At 42.5% G+C, this 13,283-nt stretch overlaps 1 protein-coding gene across 3 annotated transcripts in view; it reads left to right on the top strand.

The window, feature by feature from the left end:
• The window catches only part of LOC144678972 (triple functional domain protein), a 663,567-nt gene that overhangs the window by 578,487 nt on the left and 71,797 nt on the right, over positions 1-13,283 (top strand). For all 3 annotated transcript variants that reach the window (XM_078539119.1, XM_078539117.1, XM_078539118.1), the window contains 2 exons: positions 726-792; positions 1,445-1,548. In XM_078539119.1, coding sequence (XP_078395245.1) covers positions 726-792; positions 1,445-1,548 — 171 coding nt within the window. The remainder of the gene's footprint in view (positions 1-725; positions 793-1,444; positions 1,549-13,283) is intronic.

The raw sequence follows: 13,283 nt of genomic DNA on the forward strand, positions 1-13,283 counted from the left end.
CAAACTTCCGACACCCCCCATCCCCCCCCCACGACTTCCAACACCCCCCCACGCCCCCCCGACTTCTGACATCTCCACCACCCCAATCTCCGACACACCTCTACCCCCAAACTCCGACACCCCTCACCAGCTTGACCTCCAATCAACCCACCACCCCGTACCTTCAACCGGCCCACCCCCAACCTCCGTACCGCTCCCGGACACCCCCACCCCACAAATCCTATGCGCTTACCTTAGACACTTACCTTCTCCATGGTCTGTCTATTTCCCTGGCCCCTTAAACTTACCTGCTGACGGCAGCAAGTGCTGGAAAAAAAGGGGCGTGGCCTCCCAGAATACGCTGCAGCTACACTTTGCTGGGGCCTGCGAGGAGTCTTTCAATGCAGGCCCCAAGCAACTCCAGCAAAAGGAAGTGGTAAAGCAATTTTCAAGACCAGGTAAGTAGGTATTTATTTCTTCTAATTTCTGAAGGCCAGCACTTTCCAACACTCCAGTAACGGCCCATTTTATTTTTATAGCCTCCTTTTAAAGTCATTAGGTGAGTTTAAAGTATTTAAATGCCATCCACATATAACTTTATAAAATATAACCTTATTAACATAAATTTAGATGCTTCTTGCTATGACATTATCGATATGAGATAGATATATTTGATGCAAGATAGCAGCATTATATATAGCTTATTTTTTATGATCATATATTATAACCTTGGTCTTTTCTTCTAGCTATGTCTTACAAGAGTTGGTGGAAACTGAGCGCGATTATGTACGGGACCTCGGATGTGTGGTCGAGGTAAATTTTGCATATAATTTATAAGAAATTACTAGCTTTATGTGTTTAATCTGTTCCTTATAACTAACAAATTATGATGTCCATATTTTAAACAGATGGCATAATTATATAACATTTCTGGCATCAGCTCTGCGGTGAGAATTTTGAATTATCCAGGTGGCAATCATGCAGCACAACACGACTGAAACATGCCAACTTGATCTTGAATGTATCATCTTAAATTAAACTACCCCCCAGAGGCTTTGCTTCACACCAGCTGTAGTGTAACTGCATCTGGTGCAAGCTCATTTATCTATTTCTATTTTATTGTAAATTTTGACTCCTTGCTTCTGGTAATAAACAACAATCGGGACCATCTGCTCTTTTTCAATCGATGGAAAAAATATTACAGTTTGTCCTCAACCCAATTATATGCAGCATGTTAGTGTGCTTGATCTTCATGCCACTGCACAATAAGTGGCAAAAATGTATTGTCACCATCAGTGTAAAAATAGCAGTAGTACATCAATTCAATTTATCGGTTGTATACCAATACAATTGTGAATGTCACAACTGTTTTCCGTGATAGCTAAATGTACAAGTTTACATCTTCTCAAGTCAGAAATTTAAGAGAACGAAGATTGTTAATTCAGGCAATGGCTTCTCTCTTCAGGGCTACATAGCAGTGATGAAAGAAGATGGTGTCCCTGATGATATGAAGGGAAAAGATAAGATTGTATTTGGTAACATACATCAGATCTACGACTGGCACAGAGAGTATGTAGAGTTTTTATTTTCATTTCTTTATGCTTATCAAAGTGAGAGCAAAAATATTCTTTATTAGCTCTGCACCAAGAATCTGCATTAAACACTTCTAGATCAGATTATGGGTCAAGCCAACCAGTGGAGAACTTTTGTTATAAAAACAGAAAATGCTGGAAAAACTCAGCAGGTCTGACAGCATCTGAGGAGAGAGGAACAGAGTTAACGTTTCAAGTCTGTATGACCCTTCAGAGCTTTTTGTTAACCTTTTTAGCCATTCATATCTAATATTAATTGTCACTGTCATACCAAGACGTCAAATTTTGCTGTTCAACACTACATACTTTTAAAAGTTGTTTTCTCATTGAAGAAAAGTCTGTTTTGCAGCCAAGTCAAAAGTACATTGGGAAGCCTTGGAAAGTTTTGGATCACTTCATGTATGGCTTAAAATCCTGCTTTTCAATGCATCGAAAGACCCTTTTGTGCCATAGAGAGCATTATGTTCAAATTCAAACACAAATGCAGTCAGAATCCAGAAAGGAAGTAGACCTAACTGCTTTCTCCTCCAGTAATACTGCTGGTAAGCCTAATGTTGGAGCACTATATCAGACCACCTATAGACACGTGATAGGATGCCTATGCTACCCTCAATGTTACAACAACTGATGTCAGCAAAATGTCACAACCTAGACCATTCAATCATGTCACAAGGCACTTATCTGTCACAGTGGATGTCCTTGACAAAACAAAGGTTTACCCATTAAAAACATAACTTTCCATCATGAGTCTTAAATCAAATGGTAAGGTTGCTCAGAAATATATCTTACGGTGGTTTACAGTGCAAAAGGCCTATTGCCAGCTCTATAATGAAACAATCCAAAATCTTACTGCCCCACTCTCTCCCTGTAATTCTGCATTTTCCTCAGTTTCAAATACTTATCCACATTTCCATTAGTTTCCTGTGGTGAAACATTTCACACTCTTAAAAATTCTTGGTCAAAATATTTTATGTGAACTCGCTGATAGCTTTCTTTGTGACCATTTTAAATCAATGGCCTTTTATTACCACTTCTACAGAGAAGTTAGACTGACTGAGGAAAGACTATCATAAAACCTTTCTTTAAGAATGAGAAATTTCAGATGGTCAGTTATAGGAGGCAGGGTAATCAAGCTGTAAAACTAAACGGTCCCAGTCTCCTGGAAAGGGTATTTTCGTCATTTAATTTCTTTTTCAGACCAAAGCAGAAGATCTACAAATCATCTTAGTAGTTCCTTGCTGACTGAAGAAAACTTGATTCTTGGACTTGAAAACTTGATTCTGAGACCTGCTTGGCCTTCTGGTGTCTTACAAATAGAATCTATTGTCATAGGTCATTGCTGGCTGTGCCTTCAACTGCCTAGTCCTACGCTCTGGAATTCCCTCCCTGAACTTCTCCACCTTGCTACCTCTCGCTATCTCATCCTTACGATACTCCTTAAAACCTAGTTCTTTGACCAAGCTTTTGCCCAGCTATCCTAATACGCCCTTGTGTGGATTGGTGTTAAATTTTGTTTGATAATCACTCCTGTAATGTGCCTTGGGACAGTTTACTACTTTAAAGTTCATTCTGTGGTGTATGCATTAGAGTCTCAAAAAGCTTCCATCTTAAAATCTTATAACGCAACAGGCAAAAAAAATTGCAGATTGGTGTCAGAGTGTCACTAAAATGATTTTGTAATCAGCAGCGAACGAAGAACATTACCATTTGTTATACTTACAGCTACTCTCAAACTTTTAGTGGGCTTATACACGATAATTAGAGAACCTTCCAGCATGGTACCTGCTACTGGGGATCTGGAAGCTCTGTGAACAGGAGAAGCAACATTGTATTTCTTCAACCAGTTAGATTGAAGAATCCTTACTGAAACATGCAGATCTAAACAAGGCTGCCTGCTGCCTACCTGCTCCCCCGCAAATTTACCAATGGCCAATGGGCCAATTGAGGCCCTTAAGTAATTAACTTAAGGGCCTCACCCAGCTGCCAGGATTTAACCTCCAAGTGGCCCGCCCAGCAGGTTTCTCTGTGCAAGCTGATGGCAGTCCGTTGGACCTATTGGAGGGCCCACCTAAGGTTGTACCTCATCCTTTGGCGGGGGGGGTTGCCGCCATGCCCCATGCCCCCTCAAACCCCTCGCCACCCCTCCAACCCCCACCCCTTGCCCCAGCTTGGCGTCAGATGAGACGCTCAAACACTTCCTAAACTTCCCATAGCAAAACTGGAGTCATTGGGAACCAAGGGGAAAAACTCCACTGGTTGAAGTCATACCTAGCACAAAGGAAGATGGTTGTAGTTGTTGGAGGCCAGTCATCTCAGCTCCAGGACATCACTGCAGGAGTTACACGTAGTGCCCTTGGCTCAACCATCTTCAGCTGCTTCATCAATGACCTTCCTTCCATCATAAGGTCAAAAGTGGGGATGTTTGCTGATGATTGCACAATGTTCAGCATCATTTGCAACTTCTCAGATACTGCAGCAGTCCATGTCCAAATGCAGCAAGACCTGGACCATTATCCAGGCTTGGGCTGACAAGTGGCAACTAACATTCGCGCCACACAAGTGTCAGGCAATGACCATCTCCAACAAGAGAGAATCTAACCATCACCCCCTGATGTTCAGTGGCATTACCATCACTGAATCCCTCACTATCAACATCCTGGGGGTTAACATTGACCAGGAGCTAAACTGGGCTAGCCATATAAATACTGTGGCTACAAGAGCAGGTCAGAGGCTAGGAATCCTGCAAAGAGTAACTTACCCCCTGACTCCTCAAAGCCTGTCCACCATCTACAATGCACAAGTCAGGAGTGTGATGGAATACTCCCCACTTGCCTGGATGAGTGCAGCTCCCACAAAACTCAAGAAGCTTGACACCGTCCAGGACAAAGCTGCCCACTTGATTGGCACCACATCCACAAACACTCGCTCCCTCCACCACTGACGCACAGTGGCAGTAGTGTGTACCATCTACAAGATGCACTGCAGGACTTCGCCAAGGCTCCTTAGACAGCACCTTCCAACCCCACTACCACTACCATCTAGAAGGACAAGGGCAGCAGATAGATGGGAACACCACCAACTGGAAGTTCCCCTCCAAGTCACTCATCCTGACTTGGAAACATATTGCCGTTTCTTCACTATCGCTGGGTCAAAATCCTGGAACTCGCCCTAACAGCACTGTGGATGTACCCACACCACATGGACTGCAGCGGTTCAAGAAGGCAGCTCACCACCACCTTCTCAAGGGATGGGCAATAAATGCTGGCCCAGCCAGCGAAGCCCACATCCCATGAATAAATGAATAAAAAAAAAATCCTGATCCAGCACTGCACGCCTTTATCCTGAATTGCTGGAGAGCTGCCGGTCTTAGATTTGCCAGCAGCTCCCTGAGGCAGGACTTCCTGATCCAGAAGGGTGGAAATCCTATCTCCAGCCTATTAATAGCTGATTGGCCATTAAATTTCTGCCAGGCAGCCAGTATTCCTCTCAGCAGGCTGGCATGAAATCCGATGCCTCATATAATTCAGCCCGAGCAGTTGCTGTCTGATTTACCATTAGTAATGGTGTGCACTGATAGCCTCACCATTATTTTAATGCAGAATCAGGGCCAACATGTTGTAACAGTGTTGCTATTATAATGCACTTCAGTTATTACTTACTCAGTGACAATTGGACAGTTTATTCAGCGTTCATGTGGCGACTGTTTCAGCCTGTTATACACCATTAGTAAATTTGATTTGTGTTCATGGAAGCCACCTCAACATCAAAATCCATATGATAAGTTTATGTTACGCATGTCTGTAACCTAAAGATTCTTTATTTCAAATTTGATCTTGCATCAAACCAGAGGGTTAATAAAATTTATGCCCTAGTAATAGACACCTTAAATATGATTGGCATTATAATATGCCAGTCTTAAAACAGCATCCACTATTCTTTGTTGAAATCATATCTGAGTTTCAATCATCTTAGGTTTAGTGCTGAAGTTTTACCATTTACATTTACATTTTTTGCACAAAAAGAATGTGTACTTTGTGATTCATAGCAACCAGTTATGAGTCACGATTAATCTAAGCAGTTGCTCAATTAATTTAACTTCAGTCAAGCCATGAATGCACAGCTGCACATTGTAAAATAAATTCCCTCTGCTGTTTCATTGCAATCAGGACCAGCAAGAAGAATTAAAACCCATTCCACATGTGCTATGTACATATCTGGCATCAACATGTATTGGCTTTCTCTTGACATTAAAAAAAAACCTTTACTGAGTAACACATATTTAACCAGACATTATTTCCTAAGTTGAAGATGAACAACCCTTTTATGATGCCTTAACCTCAGGTCATACCATTAGATCTAGAACATTTCAGGTCTAACTGTCTTCATACCACACTTAACTCATTTACATGCCGAAAATTCAGAATGAAATGGATGTTACAAGTTTCATTTAAAATTATTAAAGTATTATAGGTGGAAAAAAATTAATTTATAGCCGTTTTCAAAATAGTGGCCTCAACAAAAGCCATTTAACCTCTCCATTGCATCTTCAAGATTATTGGCATTTGTTCATTTTTACTCTTAATACGGTTTGTCTTATTGTGGATTACATTTTTACAGCACTGCATGTGACTTATAAGACCTTAGCTCACTCCAGAGCAGAGCGGGAGTGCTGTACTGTCGGAGTTGCCGTCTTTCAGATGAGATGTTAAACCGAGGCATTATGGGCTTGTTAACCAGGGCTTGGATGGAGTGGATTTCTTGAAATGTGTACAGGAGAACTTTTAGGTCAATATGTAGAGGGTCCAACAAGGGACAGTGCATTGCTGGACCTAATTCTGGGGAATGAAGCCGGACAGATGGCTGAGGTGGTGGTGGGCGAGCATTTTAGTGATAGCGACCACAACATGGTACAGTTTAAGTTTGTTATGGACAAAGAAATCGACAAGTTGCAAAAAAATGTTTTGGATTGGGGGAGAGTGGATTTTAGTAAAATAAGGCAGGATCTGGCCAAGGTAGACTGGGAACAGTTAATTGTGGGGAAATCTACAGAGGAACAGTGGGGGGTGTTCAAAAAGGAAATGGGGAGGGTACACGCTCATAATGTTCCCTCTAGGGTGATAGGAAGGAGTAACAAGCCCAGAGAACCATGGATGACCAGAGATACGATGAGAAGGAAAAGAAAGGCTTTTAGCAGGTACAAGGGAAGCAAATCAGCAGAGGCATTAGTGGAATACAGACAGTGCAGGGTGGAGCTGAAGAAAGCAATTAGGAGAGCAAAGAGGGGATATGAGAAAGCTCTGGCTGGTAAAAGTAGGGAAAATCCCAAGATATTCTATAAGAATATCAATGGGAAGAGGATAACCAGGGAAAGAGTAGGGCCCATAAGGGACCAAGGGGGCAATCTATGGGTGGAGCCAGAGGACATCGCTAGAGTGTTGAATAAATACTTCACCCAAGAGAATGAGGATGAAGGTATCGAACTTGGGGAGAGAGCTTGCAAGGTTCTTAAGCCAATTGATATAGGGAGTGACAAGGTATTGGAGGTGTTGGCAAGCTTAAAAGTGGACAAATCTCCAGGTCCGGATGATTTGTGTCCCAGACTGCTGAGGGAGGCAAGGGAGGAGATCGCTGGGGCTCTGACCCAAATTTTTAATTCCTCTCTGGCCATGGGGGAGGTGCCAGAGGACTGGAGAAGAGCTAATGTGGTTCCACTATTTAAGAAGGGTTGTAGAGATAAGCCAGGGAACTACAGGCCAGTGAGTCTCACGTCAGTGGTAGGGAAACTATTGGAGAAATTTCAGAAGGAGAGTATCTATCTCCACTTGGAGAGGCAAGGTTTGATCAGGGATAGTCAGCATGGCTTTGCCAGAGGGAGGTCATGCCTAACAAATTTGATTGAATTTTTTGAGGAGGTGACCAGGTGTGTAGATGAAGGTAGTGCAGTTGATGTAATTTATATGGATTTCAGCAAAGTCCCACATGGGAGACTTATAAAGAAGGCAAAGGCACATGGGATACAGGGTAATTTGATAAGGTGGATTCAAAATTGGCTTAGTTGTAGGAGGCAGAGGGTGATGACAGAAGGATGCTTTAGTGACTGGAAGCCAGTGTCCAGTGGGCGTACCACAGGGATCTGTGCTGGGTCCCCTATTATTTGTCATTTATATAAACGACATAGATGACTATGTGGGGGGTAGGATTAGTAAGTTTGTGGATGACACAAAGATTGGCCGGGTGGTTAACAGTGAGGTTGAGTGTCTTGGGCTACAGGAAGATATAGACGGGATGGTCAAATGGGCAGATAAGTGGCAGATGGAATTTAACCCTGAAAAGTGTGAGGTGATACACTTTGGAAGGAGTAGTTTGACAAGGAAGTATTCAATGAACGGCATGGCACTAGGAAGTTCTGAGGAACAAAGGGACCTTGGCGTGTGTGCCCATCGATCTCTGAAGGTGGAGGGGCATGTTAGTAGGATGGTGAAAAAGGCATACGGGACACTTGTCTTTATTAATCGAGGCATAGATTACAAAAGTAGGGAGGTCATGTTAGTGTTGTATAGAACCTTGGTGAGGCCACAGCTGCCGAGTACTGTGTGCAGTTCTGGTCACCACATTATAGGAAGGATGTGATTGCACTGGAGGGGGTGCAGAGGAGATTCACCAGGATGTTGCCTGGGATGAAACATTTAAGTTATGAAGAGAGGTTGGATAGACTTGGGTTGTTTTCATTGGAGCAGAGAAAACTGAGGGACGACCTGATCGAGGTGTCCAAGATTATGAGGGGCATGGACAGGGTGGATGGGGAGCAGCTGTTCCCCTTAGTTGAAGGGTCAGTCACAAGGGGGCATAAGTTCAAGGTGAGGGGCAGGAGGTTTAGGGGGGATGTGAGGAAAAACTTTTTTACCCAGAGGGTGGTGACAGTCTGGAATGTACTGCCTGGGATGGTGGTGGTGGCGGGTTGCCTCACATCCTTTAAAAAGTACCTGGATTAGCACTTGGCACATCATAACATTCAAGGCTATGGGCCAAGTGCTGGTAAATGGGATTAGGTAGGTAGGTCAAGTGTTTCTCGCGTGTCAGTACAGACTCGATGGGCTGCAGGGCCTCTTCTGCACTGTGATTCTGTGATTGCCTGCTTTTTCAGGTGGGCATAAAAGATCCCACTAACCCATTTTGAAGAAATGGTGTCCTGATCAATATCTATCCCTCAATCAATATTACTAAAACAGATTATCTGGTTATTATCACATAACTGTTTGTAGCAGCTTGCTGTATGTAAATTGGCTATCACATTTCCTCCATTACAACAGTGACTACACTTCAAAAGTACTTCATCGACTGTGAAGTACTGTGGGACAACCTGAGACCATGAAAGGCACTATATGAATATAAGTCTTTCTTTCACAATAATAGAGATACTAACGATAATTATTACAAAAAAAAGGGACATGTCAAAGTTTTTTGTCTTGCACTCATCAGTACACTTTGCAAGAATACCAATGTAAGTGGAAAACAACAATTTATACTGTATATGAAGTGATGCTGATTGGTTGCCAAGTGGACTCTGATTGGTGGAGGTGTTGCCATGGAGAATGCACCAGTGATGGTGACTGACAGTTAACTGCCAAGCATTGTTTGAAATTTAAACCAGGCAGCTTGACCCTGATTGCCCTGAGAAATGAGTCAGTGAATGGCTGTCACTTATTTTGTTTAGCTGAAACAGTGTGTACATGTTCTTGCTGTCTGCAAAGAACCAGGCCCTGTGTATTGATATGTGTCGCTTCCAGTACACGCAAATGCACCACACTGCAGGCCTGACTGACGATCTTAAATTGGTTGTCAGCGTAATACTTAGCACAATGAGGATTATTAAGCAAATGTTGTCCAATCGCAAAATCACATCTAATGCTGGACACGGTGCTTTGAGTTTTGCAAGAATGGGCTGGTTGGGTACGGTCTACCTTGCCCATTGCGAGCAGCGGCTGGGACATGCTGTTTGATATAATCTGCCAGTCTTTGGGCTGTACGGCCTACATACCTAGCATCACACTGGCACTGAAATTCATATACCACATGACTAATTTGTGTTATGGGCAGAACATCTTTTTGGCTTGATGGCAGCATCCTGCTGGTGGTGAATACTATTCGCGTTGCCACTGCATAGCAGCTGTGTGGAACAGCTAGCTTCACCTGTCGCTCAAATTTTTGAGATACCTTGCCCTTCCAGGGTAATCTGAAGTAGACTGGGCATTTTCAGGGCCGCAAGCGACGGCCTTAAGCCCGTTCATGAGTTTACATGGTGTACAGCGCAAAATGATCTGGTCAGGGTAGCCATTATCCTGCTGGATGTCTTTGATGTGCCCTATTCCAGCAGCAAACTTGCAAGGTGAGCAAATGGCTTGGGCCCTGTTTACAAGGTTGCCGATAAGACCAATCTTATAGTGTGAGGAACTGTAAGAACCCCAATGCATAAATTGACCAGTGAAGGTAGGCTTGCAGTAGACTGTGGCAGAGAGCCTCCTGGAAGTTTCCTCAACTAGTACATCAAGGAAGGAGAATTCATTTGACTACTCCATTTCAAAGGTGAATTTGAGCGCAGGATGGAGCCCATTAAGACATGTAAGGAAATTATTAAACAGCTGCAGATTTAAATATAGCAAATGTATCATCTACATATCGGACATATGCGAGGGGTAGGAGGTTACATACAAACAAGGAGCAAGAGTAGGCCATTTGGCCCTTCAAGCCTGCTCCACCATTTAATAACAGCATGGCTGATCTGATAGTAACCTCAAATCTGCATCCCCGCTACCCTTGATAACCCATCACCTCCTTGCTTACCAAGAATCTATCCACCTCTGCCTGAAAAATATTGAAAGACTCCGCTTCTACCGCCTTTTCAGGAAGAGAGTTCCAAAGACTCAGGCCCTCTGAGAGAAAGATTTTTTGCCACAACTCCATTTTAAATGGGTGACCCCTTATTTTTAAACAGTGACCTCTAGTTCTTGATTCTCTCCACATCCACCCTGTCAAGACCCCTCAGGATCTTATATGTTTCAATCAAATCGCATCTTACTCTTCTAAACTCCAGCGGATTCAAGCCTAGCCTGTCCAACCTTTCTTCATAAGACAACCCGCCCATTCCAGGTATTAGTCTGGTAAACCTTCTCTGAACTGTTTTCAACGCATTTGCATCCTTCCTTAAATAGGTTAACCAATACTGTACAGTACTCCAGAAGAGGTCTCACCAATGCCCTGTATAACTGAAGCATAACTGTATAACTCCCTACTTTTGTATTCAATTTCCCTCTCAATAAACAATAACATTATATTAGCTTTCCTAATTACTTGCTGTACCTGCATACTAGCCTTTTGCGATTCATGCACTAAGACATCCAGATCCCTCTGCATCTCACAGCTTTGCAATCTCGCACCATTTAGATAAAATACTTCTCTTTTATTCTTCCTGCCAAAATAGACAATTTCACATTTTCCCACATTATACTCCATTTGCCAGATCTTTGCTCACTCACTTAACCTATCTCTATCTTGTTGTAGCCTCCTTATGCCCGTAAGACCATAAGATGTAGGCCATTTGGCCAATCAGGTCTGTTCCGCCATTCAGTGAGATCATGGCTGATCTGATAATCCTCAACTCCACTTTCCTGCCTTTTCCCCATAACCCTTGATTCCCTTACTGATTAAAAAACATTTCTATCTCAGCCTTGAATATACTTAATAACCCAACCTCTACAGCCCTCTGCAGTAAAGAATTCCACAGATTAACTACCCTCTGAGAGAAGAAATTCCTTCTCATCTCTGTTTTAAATGTGCGCCCCATTACTCTGAGATTATGCCCTCTGGTCCTAGACTTTCCCACAAGGACGAAACAACCTCTCAGCATATACCCTGTCAAGCCCCCTAAGAATCTTATATGTTTCAATAAGGTCGCCTCTCATTCTTCTAAACTCCAATGAGTACGGGCCCAACCTACTCAACCTCTCATAAGAAAAAATCTCCATACCCAGGATCAATCTAGTGAACCTTCTCTGGACTGCCTCTAATGCCAGTATATCTTTCCTTAGATAAGGGGACCAAAATTGTTCACAGTATTCTAGGTGTGGTCTAACTACTGCTTTGTATAGTTTTACAAGACGTCCCTATTTTTATACTTCACTCCCTTTGAAATAAAGACCAACATTCCATTTGCTTTACCTATTACCTGCTGAACTTGTATGCTAGCTTTTTGAGATTCATGCACGAGGACCCCCAAATCTATCTGTGCTGCAGCTTTCTTCAGTCTTTCTCCATTCAAATAATACTTAGCTCCTCTATTCTTCCTGTCAAAGTACATAACTTCACACTTTCCCACATATTCCATCTGCCACATTTTGGCTCACTCACTTAACTCTGTGTCATCCTCATTACTTGCCTTCCCACCTATTTTTGTTTAATCTGCAAAATTGGCAATAGTACATTCATTTCCCTCATCCAAGTCATTAATATATATTGTCAATAATTGTGGCCCCAGCACTGATCCCTGTGGCACTCCACTAGTTACAGACTGCCATCCTGAAAATGCCCTCCATATCCCAATTCTCTGTCATCTATTAGTTGGCCAGTCCTCTATCCATGCTAATATACTACCCCCAACACCATGGGCTGTTATCTTATTAAGTAGCTTTATGTGTGGTACCTTATCGAACGCCTTTTGGAAATCCAACTATATTACATCTACTGGTTCCCCTTTTATCTATCCTGCTTGTTACCTCCTCAAAGAATTCTAATTAATTTGTCAGGCATGATTTCCCCTTCATGAAGCCATGCTGACTCCACTTGATTAGATTATGTATTTCTAAATGCTCTGCTATTACGTCCTCCCCACAACTTGATTTCCTACCTATCTTGGTGTCATCAGCAAATTTGCCAACCATCCTATCCATACCTACATCCAAGTCATTTATATAAATTGTAAAAAGTTGAGGTCCCAGCACTGATCCCTGTGGCAGACCACTCGTTACATCTTGCCAACCTGAAAAAGACCCATTTATGCCTACTCTCTGCTTCCTGTTAACCAGCTAATCTTCTATCCATGCCAATATGTTACCCCCATACCATGAGGTTTTATTTTCTGCAATAACCTTTGATGTGGCACTTTATCAAATGCCTTCTGGAAATCTAAGTACAGTATATCTATTCACGGCACATGTCACTTCCTTAAATAACTCCAATAATTTGGTTAAACATGATTTCCCTTTCACAAAACTACGTTGACTCTGCCTGATTACCTTGAACATATCCAAACGCCTTGCTATAGCTTCTTTAATAATAGCTTCTAACATTTTCCCTATGACAGATGTTAAGCCAATGCTAATTGGCCTGTACTTTCCCACTTTCTGTCTCACTTCCTTTTTGAATAATGGAGTTACATTTGCTATCTTCCAATCTAATGGGACCTTCCCCAAATCTAGGGAATTTTGGAAAATTAAAACCAATGCATCAACTATCTCACTAGCCACTTCTTTTAAGACCCTAGGGCGAAGTCCATAAGTCATCCTTTGCTGTTCCTTATATCCTGTCCAATCTTCTGGCCTTCCACCTATCTTTGCACAATTATCTACTTTTTGTTTAAGTTTGATACTATCTTTAACCTTTCTAGTTAACCACAGATGGTGTGTCCATCCATTGGACTTTTTCTTACTTGTTGGAATG

Source organism: Cetorhinus maximus, chromosome 3 (genome assembly GCF_964194155.1).
Source record: "Cetorhinus maximus chromosome 3, sCetMax3.hap1.1, whole genome shotgun sequence".
Classification (NCBI taxonomy): Eukaryota; Metazoa; Chordata; class Chondrichthyes; order Lamniformes; family Cetorhinidae; genus Cetorhinus; species Cetorhinus maximus.